At 40.1% G+C, this 20,464-nt stretch overlaps 1 protein-coding gene and 1 non-coding gene across 2 annotated transcripts in view; one reads left to right on the top strand and one right to left on the bottom strand.

Moving 5' to 3' along the window:
• Positions 1-19,714, top strand: part of LOC140494108 (high affinity cGMP-specific 3',5'-cyclic phosphodiesterase 9A-like) — a 78,416-nt gene extending 58,702 nt beyond the window's left edge. Inside the window, exons 14-19 of the mRNA XM_072593078.1 lie at positions 1,185-1,298; positions 1,833-1,937; positions 3,996-4,124; positions 9,771-9,866; positions 15,602-15,657; positions 18,448-19,714. Of these exons, the coding sequence (XP_072449179.1) occupies positions 1,185-1,298; positions 1,833-1,937; positions 3,996-4,124; positions 9,771-9,866; positions 15,602-15,649 (492 nt within the window). The 3' untranslated portion in view covers positions 15,650-15,657; positions 18,448-19,714. The remainder of the gene's footprint in view (positions 1-1,184; positions 1,299-1,832; positions 1,938-3,995; positions 4,125-9,770; positions 9,867-15,601; positions 15,658-18,447) is intronic.
• Positions 15,296-15,370, bottom strand: trnak-uuu (transfer RNA lysine (anticodon UUU)). The gene has a single exon. It is a non-coding gene; the product is annotated as a tRNA-Lys (tRNA).
• Positions 19,715-20,464: the final 750 nt, after the last annotated feature.

Genomic DNA, 20,464 nt, shown 5'->3' on the forward strand with positions numbered 1-20,464 from the left:
TTTAGCTTGTATTTAGTAACAATTTTCGATCACCCTGCGTCTTGGTCTTTTAAAATAGCAATTCAACTTTAAAAAGAAATCAGATACATAATATATTGGCTAAATATTGTTTCATCTGAAATGCTGTGACATGCAGTATATTGACCTGATTAATACATGATGCTATTGTGTTCCAGAGTGTGTGATGCTAAACAATGTAATGTTTAATTCTAGGTCAGATTAGAATGGCATGATGAGTTATCTTACTCTAGGTAATGCTGACTGACACAAAATGCTCTCCCGTTCAATCAACATTGTTTGGTGCAATGTGATATCCTGATCTGGATCGATGTACTGAAACGTACCTTGCTTCCATGCCTCAGACCAATTTGAATGAAAAAAGATGAGCCTTATATTAACTGACTTAAGTTTAGGATGTCTCCAAGCAGCTTATTGCTAAACATATACTTTCAAAGTGTAATCATTATTGCTTTGTAAACAGGATGTGCCAATTAATTTGTCCACAAGTTACACTAGGATGAATGAATTTTTAAAAAAGGAATGAACGTCAGCCAGTTTCTGAAAAACTCTCTGTTCTTCCCTAAACAAGCAAACTTTATTTCAATGTAAACATCGAGATCTCACCTCAATTTAACATTTTGTGCAAAAGACAGCAGCATATCAGCATAGCACTCTTTCAGCATTTCACCCGGTTCGAATTAGGACATTCTCACTCTGAGTCCAGTGTTCCAAGTAGGATGTGCAAAACTCAACTTGATCTAAGTGATTTGCACACTTGTGGAAAACCAACCTGAGCCAGGCTCCTAGAGCTGCTGTTAGAGTCAGACCATTTGGAGTGAATTCAAAAAGTATATCTGTACACATGGAAACTGTGGAAATATGGAACTCATTCCTACGAAGCTGTGTCAATTGGAGTTGTCAGGATTGAGATGGATTTTGGTAGGAAGGTACTGAGGGATACAGTTGAGAGGTGTGAAGATTGAGTTGAGGCATAGATTAAATATGATCTAATTCAAGGTACAAGCGGCTTGAAGGGTGGAATGCTAGATTTATATTCCAATGTTCATACTCATTCTTTCACTATGACACACCTACTGCAACCTAAAAATTTCATGGTGACTGTCGAACAAGACTAATCTCTTGTTTTCTAATGCTCTCTGCTTATTCTCCTACCTTTCCTAAAGGGTATTATTACACTTATCTTAGCGACAGACATGGCTAGACATGGAGAGATATTGGACTCATTCAAACCAAAGGTTGCTACCTTTGACTTCTTGAATGAAGAACACAAGATAAGTGTAAGTAAAACAAACACAATCTTCAGATTAACAAATGGCCATTTCAACCTTCAAACTAAGAGGTACAAACGTCTGCAGATCCCTTTGCATTGCACAAATGTCAGTGTGCCAGATGTGCGGTAGATTGGATGAAGAAATTGCTGGGGCTAGAAATATACTGATGACAAATTTCTGTTGGAGTCTGTTTGGAGGGGACCTTCCTCCCTTTCTGATGTTGGAATTTCTGAGATTAGGGCTGGAGGAAGGAATTTCCATCCAGGATTTCCGTCAGCCTTACCGTCACTCAGGCGTAAGCAGCAGAAGTAAGTCACAATTGGATCCAGGTAAATATGTTAGTGATATCTGGGTATTTTTTATGACAGGAAAAACTGAGCTTACTAATTTTAAACATTCTGTGCCTCTGGCTAGGCCTAATCAGAGATTAGAATGTCTAATATTGACGGATGGGAAATACTGTTGAAAGTTGATGATTTCTAACTGTGACAAAGCAGCAATACATAAATTTACTGAAGCATTATTTCTTTTTTTTTCAAGCTGAAAATGCTTCTTATCAAATGCTGTGATATTTCCAACGAAGTCCGGCCAACCGAAGTGGCAGATCCTTGGGTTGACTGCTTGCTTGAAGAATACTTTACACAGGTGAAGAGTGCATTGTAAAGTAATGGGTGCAAACTGTAGACACTGAGATCTGTTGTTTTCTACAATGATTTGACAGTAGGATGGAGCCATGCTTCACTAACAACTGATTGTGTCAAGATCCTGGAATTCCCTCCATTACACCATCATGGGAGCACCACAAAGGTTACCCCATGATTCAAAGAGGAAACCCCACAATCACAATCGAAGGGCAGTTTATCCCATTGAATCTTCTCTTTCCTGTACCTTCCTGTCCAATTATAGCATCCCACTTCCTTTGAACTCCTATAATATTTCTGCTTTTAATACATTTTGTTCATTAATCATTTTGCTCCAAACACTTTATGTGCTTTAAGGAAATGGTTCATCTAAAATTCTGTTTCTGAACTGTTTTGAAATCCATGACCTCTGGTCTTAGCATATTTACTGAATCATTTCAGCTGTTCTTAAACAACAAGCTCAAGTCTCCCTGCAATGTGCTAAATCAGAAATCTATTGCAAATACTTCAGTCAAGCCAATGTTCCATAAAGTGGTGTGAAATGACTACTTTGTAAGTTACATTCAGCAAACTCCATTGCGATGTATTTGTCCCCCGATTCCCTTATTTTGGATGAATACAGACCACTTTCTTCATTTTATGCTGAATTATATTGAAGTTCAGCGCAGAAACAGACACACCAGTCTATTGATGGTTATGCTTCACATGAACCTACTCAATTCTAATTCATTTTACTCTAAATCCATATGCTTTCGAAACCTGTACTATCATTTGGTATAATGAATTCTGAATGCATTATAACTCCTTCGGGCTGGATTTTTTGCCACCTCCCCCCTCTCGTGGTGAATCGGTGGCTGGAGGAGTGGGCAACCTATAAAATGGCATAGGCCCCATGCCTGCTTAGAACTGCCCATGTTAAGGAATTTCACCAGCTGTGGGAAAGGCTCACACTGAGCATCTGCTTAACAACTGCTACTGCAGTGGGTTGCAGGAGTGGAATTGCCTCCTTAATTACCCCCTGAGCTCATCAGAGGACTAAGGTTTTCTCCAAACCCTCTGGTTCCTCTTTGCACAGTCCATATACCCACAACAGGGATATTCTCAACATTCTAGATCAGAGTGGTGCTGGAAAAGCACAGCCGGTCAGGCAGCATCCAAGGAGCAGGAAAATCGTCATTTTGGGCAAAAGCCCTTCATCAGGACTGAAGGCCGGGAGCTGCCAGCCATTTAAATGGACCCATTTATCTCTCCCTGGAGACTCTCTGCCTTCAGTCCTGATGAAGGGCTTAGGCCCAAGACGTCAATTTTCCTGCTCCTCAGATGCTGCCTGACCTGCTGTGCTTTTCCAGCGCCACTCTAATCTAGACTCTGATTTCCAGCATTCAGCAGTCCTCACTTTTGCCTACATTCCCCACACTGCCATCCAGCTCTGGCTCCTCTTTGTTGGGTACTGGGTATACCCCTCTCCCCATGACATTGCTTAGGGCAGAGAGCTGCCAGCCATTTGTTGGTTGCAGTGCTCAGAGGAAGGACCTCCTCCCCAGATGGGGTAAGAAACCTTGCCTTAAGGGGGCTGTCGTACCCACAACGGAGAGCACTTTTTTTTTAAACCAGGGTGTGTGTGTGAGTTCAGTGCATTAAACATCCAGCTTGGTGTTTGAAAATATTCTTGTTGCCATTCATTGGAAACCTTGCTGTCACCTCCACCAAAACCTATTGGACTGGGTTTCTCAGGGCGAGTTCAGGTTGCTGTTCTGATCTCAGTTTGAGTTTGAAATTGATTCTGAAACCCAAATGAAATTAATGTGAGGACACCAGCTTCCCTGAATTTGGAACAGACTCTAGATTAAATTCTGGGATTTAATGTAAGTATTTGTCTGATTACATTTGGATTAGACAGATCACATTGGATTTGAATTTATTTAGTTTTAGGATTGAAGTTCTGGTTAGAGTTAAGTTAGCTTCGGGTATAGACTGCAGGCTCATTCCCACTTTGTAATGTGTGTGTCAAACATCTGTGCTTTCTATGTCTTCAATATATATTACTGTTGTTCAATTGCAGAGTGACAGGGAGAAATCTGAAGGTCTCCCGGTAGCTCCATTCATGGATCGTGATAAGGTTACAAAACCCACAGCTCAGATTGGATTCATCAAGTTTGTCCTCATACCAACGTTTGAAACACTGATGAAAGTAAGTGATGATTTGGAGATGCCGGTGTTGGACTGGGGTGTTCAAAGTTAAAAATCACACAACACCAGGTTATAGTCCAACAGGTTTAATTGGAAGCAGTAGCTTTCAGAGCGCTGCCCCTTCATCAGGTGGAGGACACAATTGTACAACACAGAATTTATATCAAAAGTTTACAGTGTGATGTAACTGAAATTATACGTTGAAAAATAGTTTGATTGTTTGTTAAGTCTCTCATCTGTTAGAATGACCACGTCAGTTTCATTTCTTTAATATGTAAATCACAAAATCTTTTTAAACGTTACGTTCTCAGGTTAAGTTTAACCTGGCTGGCACCAATTGTTAAAGTTAACCTGAGAATGTAACTTTTAAAAACATTTTGTGATTTGCATATTAAAGAAATGAAACTGACGTGGTCATTCTAACAGATGAGAGACTTAACAAGCAATCAAGGTATTTTTCAACATATAATTTCAGTTACATCACACTGTAAACTTTTGATATAAATGCTGTGTCTTACAATTGTATACTCCACAACCACCTGAAGAAGGAGCAGCACTTTGAAAGCTAGTGCTTCCAATTAAACCTGTTGGACTATAACCTGGTGTAGTGTGAAAGTAAGTGAAGTTATGCACTTTGGAGAAATCAGACAGTCTGTTCTTTATTTAACACAAATACAACAGGTTATTCTGAAGACAAATAATGCGCTGAGCATTATGATAAGGAGGCTGTAGTGCAATGGTAGGAAGGTCTTGCTATAATTGTACAGGGCTTTTCTGGAATCACACCTGGAGTGCAATGCTCAGTTTTTATCTCTTTATTTAAGGTAAGGTTTACTTGCCTTGAAGGAATGCAGTAAAGGTTCACTGATTTTATTCCTGAAATTAAAATCGGGGATGTCATAGAGACATATAAGATCCTGATTGGGCTGGACAGGCTAGATAAGGGATGAATATTCCCGATGTTGGTGAAGTCCAGAAGTAGGTCTCACAGTCTAAGAATAAGGAGTAAGTCATTCACAACTGAGATGAGGAAGAATTTCTTCCCTCAAGGTGTTGTGAACATATGGAATTGTCTACCATAAGAAGCTGTTGGCAATCCGTTCATTCAATGTATTCAAGAGGGAATTGGGAATGGCCCTTGCGGCTAAAGGGATCAAGGGGTATGGAGAGAAAGCGGGAATGGGATACAGAGATTGCATGATGAGCCATGATCATATTGCATGGTGGCACAGGCTAGAAGGGCTGAATGGCCTACTCCAGCACCTATTTTCTACGTTTCTGTGAAAGGGTTGTCCTACAATAAGAGGTTGAGTCGAATGCATGTATACTTGTCAGAGTTTATATGCATAAGAACTGATGTCACTGGGACATACAAGATTTTGAGGGATTTTGACAGGTTAGATGTTGAGGCATTGATAACACCCCCGCCCCCCCCCCCCCCCCCCCCCAACCAGCTGGAGAGTTTAGAAGACTGGAATTAATCATAGAATTGCTTGAGTGGAGAAGGAGGCTATTTAGCCCTTTGTGTTTACACTGGGACACAGAGCCAGGGTAAGGAAAGCAGGAATTTCTTCACTCAGGGCTGTTAATCTTTGCAATTTTTTACACTTAGAGTCATAGAGATGTACAGCATGGAAACAGACTCATCAGTCCAACACAGACCAGATATCCCAACCCAATCTAGTCCCACCTGCCAGCACCCGGCCCATATCCCTCCAACCTCTTCCTATTCATATACCCATCCAAATGCCTTTTAAATGTTGCAATTGTACCGGCCTCCACCACTTCCTCTGGCAGCTCATTCCATACACGTACCACCCTCTGCGTGAAAAAGTTGCCCCTTAGGTCTCTTTTTTATCTTTCCCCTCTCACCCTAAACCTATGCCCTCTAGTTCTGAACTCCCTGACCCCAGGGAAAAGATTTTGTCTATTTATCTTATCCATGTTCCTCATGATTTTATAAACCTCTATAAGGTCACCCCTCAGCCTCCGACGCTCCAGGGAAAACAGTACCAGCCTGTTCAGCCTCTCCCTGTAGCTCAGATCCTCCAACCCTGGCAACATCCTTGTAAATCTTTTCTGAACACTTTCAAGTTTCATAACATCTTTCCGATAGGAAGGAGACCAGAATTGCACGCAATCTTCCAACAGTGGCCTAACCAATGTCCTGTACAGCTGCAGCATGACCTCCCAACTCCTGTACTCAATACTCTGACCAATAAAGGAAAGCATACCAAACGCCTATCTACCTGCAACTCCACTTTCAAAGGGCTATGAACCTGTACTCCAAGATCTCTTTGTTCAGCAACACTCCCTAGGACCTTACCATTAAGTGTATAAGTCCTGCTAAGATTTGCTTTCCCAAAATGCAGCACCTTGCATTTATCTGAATTAAACTCCATCTGTCATTTCTCAGCCCATTGGCCCATCTGATGAAGATCCTGTTGTAATCTGAGGTAACTTTGTTCGCTGTTCACCACACCTCCAACTTTGGTGTCATCTGCAAACTTATTAACTGTACCTCTTATTCTCGCATCCAAATCATTCATATAAATGACAAAAAGTAGAGGACCCAGCACCAATTCTTGTGGCACTCCACTGGTCACAGGCCTCCAGTCTGAAAAACAGCCCTCCACCACCACCCTCTGTCTTCTACCTTTGAGCCTCTTCTGTATCCAAATGGCTAGTTCTCCCTGTATTCCATGAGATCGAACCTTGCTAATCAGTCTCCCATGGGGAACTTTGTCGAACGCCTTACTGCAGTCTATATTGATCACATCTACTGCTCTGCCCTCATCAATCCTATTTGTTACTTCTTCAAAAAAACTCAATCAAGTTTGTGAGACATGATTTCCCACACACAAAGCCATGTTGACTATCCCTAATCAGTCCTTGCCTTTCCAAATACATGTACATCCTGTCCCTCAGGATTCCCTCCAACAACTTGCCCACCACCGAGGTCAGACTCACCAGTCTATAGTTCCCTGGCTTGTCTTTACCGGCCTTCTTAAACAGTGGCACCACGTTTGCCAACCTCCAGTCTTCCGCCACTTTACCTGTGATTATCGATGATACAAATATCCCAGCAAGAGGCCCAGCAATCACTTCTCTAGCTTCCCACAGAGTTCTCGGGTACACCTGATCAGGTCCTGGGGATTTATTCACCTTTATACGTTTCCAGACATCCAGCACTTCCTCCTCTGTAATCTGGACATTTTTCAAGGTGTCACCATCTATTTCCCTACAGTCTATATCTTCCATATCCTTCTCCACAGTAAATACTGATGCAAAATTCTCGTTTAGTATCTCCTATATTTTCTGTGGCTCCATACAAAGGCCACCTTCCTGATCTTTGAGGGGCCTTATTCTCTCCCTAGTTATCCTTTTGTCCTTAATATATTTGTAAAAACCTTTTGGATTCTCCTTAATTCTATTTGCCAAAGCTATCTCATGTCCCCTTTTTTGCCCTCCTGATTTCCCTCTTAAGTATACTCCGACTGCCTTTATACTCGTTATCTCATTTCTGAAAATTGAGATTGATTAGTCAACTATTGAGTATTTTCAAGGCTGAGAGACACACAGGGACTTTGGACTTACTACAGAAAATGCTGAAAGGAATCCATGGGTCTGCTGACATCTAGACTGAAAGAAACAATATTAATATTTCAGGTCTGTGATTTTTCATCAGGACCCTGAAAAATTAGCCATGCTTATCACGCCACAGATGATGCCAGATTTGCTGAGCATTTGCAGCATTTTCTGTTTTTATTTATGATTTCCAGTCTCTGTAGAGTTTTGTTTTTGGACATGATGTAGTGTTCAAGCAGCAAGCTGAAATAAAGATCAAAGATTAGTCATCGTCTTACTGACTGGCAGAGTAGTCTCAAGAGGTTGATATGGTCAACTCCAATTCCTTCCTTTGCTTTTATGCTGCAAGATTTTATGCTCATCCTTTTCATCAGGCCCAACATGTACCCCAAGCAGGTTTACCCTCAGGCTGCTAGTCAGTGAAAGGAGGGGCATGTTGTGTCTCATGGTCAGTATGTCAGTATAACTTTAAGAGACATGTTCGCAATATGATCACTATATCAATATATTCTTGGACTAAGTGATGACTTGAAACCATCTTGGTGAAAGAGTCTATGGAATTGTAATCTAAATTGAAATAATTGAGGATGCATTGTGCAAAATTAGTTTGACATGAGGTTGGCCGTATCAGTTAGTGGTTAGCACTGCTGCCTCCCAGGTTCGATTCCAGCCTCGGGCGACTGTATGTGTGGAGTTTGCACATTCTCCAGTGTCTGCGTGGGTTTCCTCCAGGTGCTCCGGTTTCCTCCCACAGTCCAAAGATGAGCAGGTCGGGTGAATTGGCCATATTAAATTGCCCATAGTGTTAGTTAGAGGGAAATGTGTCTGGGTGGGTTACTCTTCGGAGGGTTGGTATGGACTGGTTGGGTGGAAGGGCCTGTTTCCACACTGTAGGGAATCTAAACCCCCAAAGGTATCAGCATTGATTCAATTCAGCTTTTCAATCAGAACAGTTCAAGTGTCATTCCAGACATCTGAGTACAAAATCTGAACTGTTTCAGTGTAGGATTGAGGGACAGCTGCATCGAGGAGATACCTTCAGTTAAACCAAGGCCACATGTGCATCATCGAACATAGAACAACGTTGCGCCGACCTGTGAACCGTTCTCAGCTTGTCCCCCTACACTATCCCAAATCATTCATGTGCTTATCTAAGGATTGTTGAAATCTCCCTAATGTGACTGAGTTGACTACATTAGCAGGTAGGGCATTCCACACCCTTACCACTCTCTGCGTAAAGAACCTGCCTCTGACATCTGTCTTAAATCTATCACACCTCAATTTGTAGTTATGCCCCCTCGTACAAGCCGACGTCATCATCCTAGGAAAAAGACATTCACTGTCTACCCTATCTAATCCTCTGATCATCTTAAATGAATCTTCCTTTGGCTGGGCGTAAAAGCATGATTTGAAGTAAAACAAGAATGCTTTCCTGATGTTCTACCAGGCATTTATTCCTTAACCAACGTAATGCAGATTACTTGGTGAATTATTTTGGCTATTTGCAGGCTCTTGCTGAGGCATAATTTGATTGTCCCACAATAAGCTTTACATCTGCATAAGCATCTTTAAAATCACAGAAAGCCCCCAGGAGCATTAGACAGCAAAATTGAACATTGGACCTTATAATGTGATATTCAGGAAAATGTCCAATGGTTAAGAAGGTAGGGATTTAATGAGTGTTATAAGCTCACTTATATTGACACAAGCACTTTGAAAGATCTCAAAGTGAAGAAAACTCCTGTTCAAGTGCAACTGTTTTTCCCATGAAGGGAAAATGGCACAGTCAGCAGGGCACCTTTAATATTATATTGAAGGTATATTTTGGAAATGGTGTAAAGTCCTGTCCTGAATTTTACGATATCTGAATATATAATGTAGGGAGAATGCTCGATACTTTCAGATGTCTCCCAAAAATCTGTTACTTTAAATTTTTGCCTAGCATGCAATAGTATGCTAACATGCATGACATAATGTTTGTGGCTGATTCGGTTTGATTATTACAGGATCACCATTGCCACTCCTGTATTGTAAAGTGACTGGTTCTATGTTTGTTAAGTTATTCCCACAGATTGAAGAAGCCATGGTACAGCCTCTCCGAGATTCTAGGGATCGCTATGAAGAGCTAAAGCAGATTGATGATGCCATGAACGAGGTAAATAATCTGTAGTTGTTGTAGTCAATCTAATATGATTAAATCTCAAGTTACCTCAGTTGTCATATGAAAATCATGGTATTTAATAATAATCCACTTTAAAACTGGAAAATTATGCCTTTTGTAAATTGCATTTGTGACACTGACCAACTACAGTGCCTTCTTCATAAAAGAAAAGCCACCAGTTGTACACAACCTCAGGGCATCCTAAGGAGTGTTACAGCCAGATAACTATTCTCAAACGCAGAATGATTTAGCAGAAAAGGTCTCCATTCAGCCTGTCATGCCTGTGATGGTTCTTTGAAGGAGCTATGCCATTGGTTTCACTTTCCTTCTTTTTCTCCAGCGCCTTGCAGATATCTCCCCTTGCAGCATTTTTCCAAGTCACTTTTGACTGTCACTATTCAATCTGTTTTTAACTGCTCTTTCAGACAGTACATTGCTGGTTTTGAGAACTTGCTCAGTAAAATTGCATTTCCTCAGGTCACCTTTGCTTTTTTTTTTGACTAATTGTCTGAAATGTGCACAGACATTGGGTACAGACATTTCCAGTTTCTTCGCATTTTCACTATAAAAGGCCTGCATGATTTTGAGCAGTTAAATCATCCATTAACGTTCCTTGTTCTAAGTTGATCAGCCCTGTTTCACCTTTCATCCTAATTTGAAATTAATTAATTTCATACAGAGGTTAAAAGATCACTTAGACAGAGTCCAGGCCTATATTTTTCTAGGGTCTAGATTAGAGTGGTGCTGGAAATGCACAGCAGATCAGGCAGCATCCGAAGAGCAGGAAAATCGATGTTTCGGGCAAAAGCCCTTCATCAGGAATAGAAGCAGGGTTTGCCTATATTTTTCTAGTCAGAGTTTTGTTTAAAGTTACACATCAAAAAAGATTAATGCCATTATTACTTGTTCCCTATGTTTACACACCTAGTCAATTTATTTCAAAATTATCATCTTATCAAAATCCTACTCCCTGGTTCCAATTGGTTTCTAAATCCATGCCAGAGCCGGATTAATGATAACAGTCTCTCTTTTTGTCTTTTTATAAAAATAAATTGAAATATGTCCAATAGAAATGAAAAACAAACCAAACAGAAAGTTCAAAATGATAAGATATTGTGCAGATTGACAACATTTGATATTCCTGGGCTTAAGTGTACATTAAAGTTTAAATTATGTTTTTATTCAGTAGTTTTAATAGCTTCTTTCCCCAAAAGGAAAAATTATAAACCTTAATCCACTTGAAAATACAAATTTGCATCAGAAGCATCATTAAAACCCACAACTTTCATGTTCTTGAAATCTCCCAAAGATTGAAATTTCCAAAGCAGTGCTCCATTTCGATTATTTTCAACAATTTGTTCACCCACATAATGTTTTTCAGTTTGAGATCTTTTGTACTCAACTCTAAGACCTCAAAACTGGCACCAAGCCTCAATTGGTGCCCAACCAATACAACTATCCAGTTAGACTTTGCAATTCTTTCCATTCGGTTTTGGAAGCTGCTACATCGTTTTGAGGAGCCATACTTTGCCTAACGGCCATGGGGCTAAAGCTTCTAAATAAAATTGCTTATGCAAAGTGACACTTGACTCATTCTGTCTGACTTTTACTCCTATCGATTTAAAGCTTGACTTAAAATTTTGAATTCCTTTTTAAAATTTATTTATGACAATGTTTTCAAACTCCTTGCTCACCGCCTTCACAAACTCATCTACATGCATCATAAAGATGCCTGAAAGCTATCTGTCCTGGTGCCAGTAAAACATGGAAGGGTGTGCATTCAACTGAAGGCAATTTAAAAAGTTGAAACTTTTTGAGAAGTCTGGTTGTCTAGAAGCATCGGTTGGGTCATTGACACATTTATTTTCTTTCCAGGTTGTCCCCACTGCATTTGACACCCCTTTTTCGAGCTTATCTCCTGACAGATATGTCGCTGTAATGCCAATTGATTTACATTCCCTCGTATTTGTTGCTAACAATGTCAAGAAAATCTTCCAAATTGCTTTCCGTGACATTGGTCTGTCTACTGTTAGAACTTGCCTCCTCGTTTTTTTCTTCAAACCTTGTGCCACTGGTTTTGCTTTTGCTTAAATTCACACCTGGTGAAACTTTTACTTTGCATATCTACCAATGGGATGGGGCTGTCACCTATCCAGCACCCCGCTATATCTCTCCACTTCGTAATTCTCACTGTCTTTCAATAAGCTATATCCAAGATGTTTATAGCCACTAAAACCTCCTGATCGTAAGGGAGTTCTGCTCCTGGTGGCATCCCCTATCAGTGTTAAGCTTCTTGACCGTGTAAAGCTGCTCCACTATCTTGCCGAGCATCTCTCTGTTGGTTGTCATTGTTTGATCTCCTCTCCAACTAGTTGGATGCTGTTTGACTGTTTGTGATCTTGGCGAAACTGAGGACTGGAGATCAGAGTCAAGATTAGAGTGGTGCTGGAAAAGTACAGCAGGTCAGGCAGCATCCGAGGAGCAGGAAATTCAATGTTTCAGGCAAAAGCCATGTTTGTGATTTCTTTCTAGGGACATGTTCACTCCTAGAACCACTACCTAACCTTACAATGCATTCTCTTGGCCTCATTGTTTCAATTATGTTTTGTGATGCTTATAATGGTTTATTATTTTTATTATGTTCCCAATCCATGGCCTTAGCCTCCCACTCCTCATCGTGTACATTGCAATTTTCAGTGGCCTTCCCAGCTCGACTTATAATAATTACATTTCTTAATTAACTTGCCCCCTTCTGTAAATATTTAACTTTATTACCTACATTTGGTGGTTGCCCTTTGGGATCGATATCCTCATTTTGATAATCAAAATTAATCTGCCCTTCATCATACAATCTGTCAACTGCAACTGTTTGATCCTTGTAGCTTCAGTAGGATGCAGTGTCATGAAAAGTACCCAATTCCTTGTTACTTTCTGTAATTCATCTAGAATTGGAACATTTGCAATCCAAACCAAACAACCTCAAACAATTCAGTTTCCATACTGTGCAAACAGTAATTTGCTGTCATTACTAATAATCTTCCTCAGACCTCTCCAATCTTTAAGCCCCCCCTTTTGTCTAAGAAACTGTTTCCCTGATTGAAGTTGGTTTTCAATGGCCTGACTTTCTGTGTTAAATATCATCAATTTCAGAGACATTGGCTTTAATAAGGGCTTTCTGACTGCCTGCGAGCTAATTCTGATCCTTCCTTTGCTGGGGGCTGATTCCCTTCAGAACTTCCAGATTTCTGCCAAAACCTCTGATCAGCTGCAGAGAAATTTGAAACTTGGATGATTCACACTTTTTCGGATTAAAAATTCGTCAGAAATATCTATGTTTTCTTTTATGTTTTGGTGCTCTATTGGATTGACTTGAGTGACAATAATGTATTGTTTTAAAGTCTCTCCAAAAGTTTAAGCTTAGTATTCTTACTTATAAATGCGATTGCATGAAAATGCAGCATGAAATTCTTCCAACGAATCTTTTATTTCAGTGAACTAGCAAAATTGTACAGTTATTTCTTTCAAAAATCAAATTCTAAATATTGCTTGCTGAAGTTTTGCCACTTTCAAAATGGTGGCTTTCCACTTTCTGTATGATCAATTGGCCTTCTGCAGTTGTAATAGAGATTTCTTGCTACTTCAAAGACAAAACTAATTTTCCCCACTTTCATGTACACTTTTATGTACTCATCGCCTTGCACAATTATTGAAGTAAAGTTTATTGGCTGTGGTCTTAACAAATCCGCCTGACCAAATCATGATTAAAATCTTGATTGAATTGATCTAAAAGTCCAAAATTCATGTAACTATCTTCTTTGGTTGGACTCTTCATTCAAATCTTTAATTTTTTTTTGTCCTCTTAAAAATCTCCATAAGTTTTCAAAAGCTGTGGTGTCAGTATAAATTATCGACACATTGTTCCACCTGCTGTAGTTATGCTTCATGGAGACTAGTTGGATTTAGAGTGATGATTGTTTTGATGGGTAAGTACTCCCTGTCTTCTTTCCTTCTCAGCCTATTCTTTTGCACCTTTATCAGAAAAAATCCCTGCGGGATCATAACTTTATTCACTAAGCTCCCAACTGCTGCACAATGTTGCCTTCTCTAAGGTCTCTCTCATCCCAGAGTAGCTCCCTTTGACTCTTTTCCTAGTCTACATCATGTTCACTGTAGCTCTTACCAGCTTTGAGGTGAAGGCTTGTTTCTGCTCTGTCACTTTAGCCGTACTGCTGTTCTCACGAGTGCTGCTGACCAACTGTTTGTTTAAAATAATAAATTCATTCGATTTCAAGAGCATTTCTTCTGGGTCAAATGAATTCTCTCCACTGTTATTACCTTAAGGAATTTCAACAGCGGTACCCGCCATAGATTAACATGTCATGTTAGGCTCTGGGTAACAAACACTGTTGACTTGTAGTTGGGTTAGTTTGTTATCAATAATCCTCCTTCGCGCACCGAGACTAAAAGCCTGTTTCTTTAACTGTGGTAGAGGATTAAACAACTGGAAAGTCTTAAGAAAAACTTGTCTTTCATACCCTATGTAATTTATTGCACAATAGCAGATACAAAAAGCATTAACTATTTAGGCTAGTAATTACAACTGTCAGAAGCTGGAGATGATGTACCTGTCTCATTCATAATCCTGTCTGATTGTCCATCAAAGACACCATCAGATTGGGTGAAGCTAGTGCAAATTCAACATCAACTATTTTAAAAACTTATACAACATCATTCTGAAGTTTGTCATACTTTCCTCACTGCTTCGTGCATTGCTGTGTTTTGTGCCGTCTGCATACTTTGAAAGCTGTACCCATTAATATATATCGAATGTCTCAACAGCAACGTCTGTGTAACACACCACTGGTTGACCTGCCTCCAGTCTGAAAACACACATTCAATACCACTTTCTAGCACTTAGCCAATTTCATATTCACACATTCACTTTCACTTTAATCTTGTGTGTTGTAAGTTTGCTTCCCAGTCTACCCATGTGGGTCCTTTATCAAATTTGCTTTGGAAATCTGACCAACACTCATTACGTTTATGATTACACCATCAGATAATGCTGTTATTACATTATTGAATGGACACAGAGTACAACCTGAAGGAGCTTTGTTTGTGACAACCATTCATTAACATTTCTCTAAAACCACGGCTTTTCCTTTTTGCAACACTCATTTGTCTGTCTCCTCTATGTCTGAAGCCGTACGTGGCTTTAACTAATCTTTTTCCATAATACTATGAGCTGACCATTGGGAACTCCCAGTGATTTTTGTTTCTCCTCCTCTTCCTAAGAAGCCGACTTTCTCCAACTGTTATCTGTCTTGACAATGAAGTGAGGATAAAAAAGACTCAGAGGACTGGCTGTTCAAACACTGAGACAGCAGTGCCAACCATTGTACAACCATGCCACCCATCAGAAAAGTAACCAAGCAGGGACTTGAATCCTGGGCCCTCAGATTAAAAGTCTGATGCTCTTCCAACTGAGCCACTCAGACTCAACCCATTATTGAGGAAAGACGTGGGCAAATCAGAATTTGGCAGAAGTGTGGGGGGTGGGGGGTGCAAGGAATTTTGGTCCCAAGCACATTGTAGTATGAAGGGCATTCTAGCCCACTATGGTTACTGTTGAAGATAAAGGTTGTAACAATCTTCATTTTAAGGTCCATGGTGTTTAAAAGCATTGCTACATCACATTGACCACAATAAGTTTTTTTTCACTTTACAAGTTGCGGAAGAAAACAGAAAATATTCCCCTTGGATGGAAGAAGAAATGATTTTCTTCGTAAGTAGATTTTGGAGTAATTGTCACTCTTTCAACAGTCTAGAGCTCCGAAACAAAATAATGAGAATCCAAATTCAGATGAGAAAACTTTAAAGGAGTTTAGAACATAGAACAGTACAGCACAGAACAGGCCCTTCAGCCCACGCTGTTGTGCCGACCACTGATTCTCATGTATGCACCCTCAAATGTCTGTGACCATATGCATGTCCAGTAGTATCTTAAATGTCCTCAATGACCTTGCTTCCACAACTGCTGCTGGCAACGTATTCCATGCTCTCACAACTCTCTGTGTAAAGAACCCACCTCTGACATCCCCTCTATACTTTCCTCCAACCAGCTTAAAACTATGACCCCTCGTGTTCGTCATTTCTGCCCTGGGAAATAGTCTCTGGCTATTGACTCTATCTATGCCTCTCATTATCTTGTATACCTCAATTAGGTCCCCTCTCCTCCTCCTTTTCTCCAATGAAAAAAGTCCGAGCTCAGTCAACCTCACTTCATAAGATAAACCCTCCCGTCCAGGCAGCATCCTGGTAAACCTCCTCTGAACCATCCAAGGCGACCAGAACTGGACACAGTATTCCAAGTGCTGTCTATTTTATAGAGATGCAACAAGATCTCACGACTCTTAAACTCAATCCCCCTGTTAATGAAAGCCAAAACACCATATGCTTTCTTAACAACCCTGTCCACTTGGGTGGCCATTTTAAGGGATCTATGTACCTGCACACCAAGATCCCTCTGTTCCTCCACACTGCCAAGAATCCTATCCTTAATCCTGTACTCAGCTTTCAAATTCGACCTTCAAAAATGCATCACCTCGCATTTATCCAGGTTGAACTCCATCTGCCACCTCTCAGCCCATCTCTGCATCCTGTCAATGTCCCACTGCAGCCCTCTATATTTTGTGTCATCTGCAAACTTGCTGACCCATCCTTCAATCCCCTCATCCAAGTCATTAATAAAAATTACAAACAGTAGAAGCCCAAGGACAGAGCCCTGTGGAACACCACAGACTTCCAGGCAGAATATTTTCCTTCTACTACCACTCACTGTCTTCTGTTGGCCAGCCAATTCTGTATCCAGATAGCTATGTTCCCCTGTATCCCATTCCTCCTGACCTTCTGAATGAGCCTACCATGGGGAACATTATCAAATGCCTTGCTGAAGTCCATATACACCACATCCACAGCTCGACCATCATCAACTTTTCTAGTCACATCCTCAAAGAACTCGATAAGGTTTGTGAGGCATGACCTGCCCCTCTCAAAGCTGTGTTGACTGCATTTAATCAAGCCATGCTCTTCCAGATGGTCATAAATCCTATCCCTCAGAATCCTTTCTAACACCTTGCAGACGACAGATGTGAGACTTACTGGTCTGTAACTTTAAATATTTTTATCTTCAAGTATTCAAAATTGTTTTTCAACTGGGATTATTATACAGCCAATGTAAATATGGTCAACACTGGTGTATTGGGAAAATAGAAAGATGGATCAGAGATTGAGCTAAGATTAGATTAGATTAGATTAGATTACTTAGATTAGATTAGATTAGATTAGATTAGATTAGATTACTTACAGTGTGGAAACAGGCCCTTCGGCCCAACAAGTCCACACCGCCCCGCCGAAGCGTAACCCACCCATACCCCTACATCTACATCTACCCCTTACCTAACACTACGGGCAATTTTAGCATGGCCAATTCACCTGACCTGCACATTTTTTGGACCGTGGGAGGAAACCGGAGCACCCGGAGGAAACCCACGCAGACACGGGGAGAACGTGCAAACTCCACACAGTCAGTCGCCTGAGGCGGGAATTGAACCCGGATCTCCGGCGCTGTGAGGCAGCAGTGCTAACCACTGTGCCACCGTGCCGCCCACTAAGCATGGCTAGTAGCCATTGGTCTGTGAAGTTGACCAGAGAGCAGCAGACTTGATAAAGGACAATAAAATTATGTACAACTGCTAAAGCAAAAATCACCATTACCAGGAGAAATAGCTCCAATAATACAGATTGGGCTAATTAATAATAACAGGGACAGAATAATAACATAGAATTTCTGTTGACCATCAGTTGAAGTTGAAGCTATGTGATAAGAGAGTTAAAAATAATGCTGCAGCAAATTATATCTGTACCCAGGGATGTGATTGTACAATATGCAGCATAATCCTCAGCGAATTTCTTATTAAGAACTATTCAATTAGTTTCATTCTCATGCTCTTTTCTCATAACATTATACATTGTCCCTTTTCAAGTCTGTATTGAATTCCCCTTTGGAACTTACTACAGATCTCTAAGGCTCATACATTTCAAAACACTAAGGGTATGCATTCCCAAATAATAGCTCAGTTACTAAATGTGCTCCTGGTGTCAGTCTGAGTCATGCAAACAGGAAATTCTCTGGTATTCTCTTTGTACACTTACTTAACCTTAGCTGTGTTCATAGGCCAAGCTTCCTCCATGCCCGTGCACTAGCGAGAAAAATAAATCCTAATCGTAAGTGTGTCCTGCTAGAAATATTGATTTCTGAAAGATGTGGATCATTTGTAGAATTCCCATAAGGTTGTGTAGTGTATTGCACTTGCAGTTCAGAATTCCGTATGTAAAATGGATATCAGTAAATTTCCAGAGGTCAGGCAGTGCTCAAGGAACCATACCCCAGCAAAAATCCAGGATTCTTCCCATGGCTGGATGAAGAGGGGGTCAAAATAGTCAAAGTACCAAAAAACTTACTTATATCCAAAGAAAGATAATAGTTTGATTTAAAACTATATTTTCATTTCAGGATTTCAAACTACAGTTATATCTCTGGCTCTTCCACCTGGCTTGAAGAAAATATTGCATATTGATAGAACAGCTATCAAGTTGAGTGAAATCACGTCGATTTATCCTTTAACTTTTGCAAATAGATAAAGATAAACTGCAGAACCATAATTAAATTCAAGCAACACTTGGAACATAAGTCAATGGTTTTCCACTGAATTTTGGAATCAGGTTAGGTCTTTTTTTTTAAAACATGTCTCAGAATTCTGGAAGTTTATTCTAATTTCACAACAAAGAATTTGTCATTTTTAATTAATAGTCATTGGATAAGTTGTACCTGCCACTAAACTGGAATCTCCAAAGTCAGAGGAACACTAGTATTCAGAACTGTAATAAAGTACAATTACCTTATCAGGTAAAGAAAATGCCCTTTTCCCTTACCATTCCGTCACCCCAGTAAACGCTAGCACAAATATCCAAAACTCCGGAACACTCTTGCATTGTGCCAAGAGACATTTATTGACATAAAATCTCTACAGTGCAGAAACAGGCCATTTGGCCCATCATGTCTGCACCAACCCTCCAAACATCATCCCACCCAATCCCTGTAACCTTACATTAACCATAGCTAATCCCTCTAGCCTACATATCCTTGGAAACTATGGACAATTTAGCATGGTCAATCAATTTAACCTGCACGATTTTGGACTATGGAGGAAACCCCTAAACAGAAACCTGCAAACATATCTCCACCCAGGAGGGCACCCAAGGGTGGAATACAAACCCATGTCCCTGGTACAGTGAGGCAGCAGTGCTAACCACTGAGCCACTGTGCCACTCAGTTGTGGTAAAGTTGCACAGTGTCCCCAGTGTTGCCTTTCGTGTTCCTGAGATTGGCTGAATAACTAGGTTAACCACAAACGTAGTAAATGAGATACTTTCTGTACCAGCTATGCTTGAAAATATGTTCCATAAAAACACTGTTTAACAACTGAAAATCCCAACCAATAATGCACCACCTAAAGCAATAGTTTACTTGCTGATATATCTTACTGTTTGAAGATTTACCGGCACACCAGAATAGATGTACAGGTAATTAATTTTGCTACACTGGGTTTGTTTTAATTTAAATGTGGCTGTCATGTATTCACATAAGCATTACATCAAATAAGGAATCATTCAATAAAATTGTGGATGTTTTGAATCGAAGAAGTGTCTTGTGCCTGAACACTGCTCTCATTCTCACTCAAACTGCAAACCATTTGAAATGACTGCAGAAATCATAATCAGCTGATCTGTTTGAAAATTGTTTGCTTTTTTATTTGAACTGAAAGCTTTGTTATGCTAACTACACAAGGTAAGTACATTTTGTTACAATATCTGTGAAAACTGATAATGTTTAAAAAGAAATGCGAACTTCTGGCTAATAGCTGGAAGAATGGCAATTAGGAATTTAAAAAACAAATGATTTAAACTCTATTGCTTAAACACTTTTTTTTGTAACATGTTCTTAAAGCTGCAGAGTGGAGAGATCTCACAATTATCACATGTCACATTTTCCACAGAATTACACTTCTTATAATTAACATGCCATATGTTTCCCCAGGATTTCCTAATGGATTCTCATATGCCTACATTACTGCATGTTAATTTTAATAACCTTTCCTTGGTTCATAGTGAGTTTCCTAATTCAACCACCATCTGTTGACCCTTCTCCACTTTCGCCATGACAGAAAAATACCTTCCTGAATCAGTGATGGCGTAAGGCTCTTTGCCTGGAGTGAATTCCCTTCTCATATCCAGATGTAGTAACTTACAAACCCAAGCAGTCTATTGTCTCTGCTGCCTACATAGAATTATCTGTGATATTCACTGATTTATAGGGAACCTTGTAACCTGATCTCAAAATGGCTTCCTCTGTCCTAAACGTGCAATGCATTATTCTTACATACACTTGGAAATGATAATTAACTAACTTCTTTTATTTTAAGAGTAAATAAACCACTTCCACCATAATTCATAGCCTAATATCAACTACA

Source organism: Chiloscyllium punctatum, chromosome 23, assembly GCF_047496795.1.
Source record: "Chiloscyllium punctatum isolate Juve2018m chromosome 23, sChiPun1.3, whole genome shotgun sequence".
Lineage (NCBI taxonomy): Eukaryota > Metazoa > Chordata > Chondrichthyes > Orectolobiformes > Hemiscylliidae > Chiloscyllium > Chiloscyllium punctatum.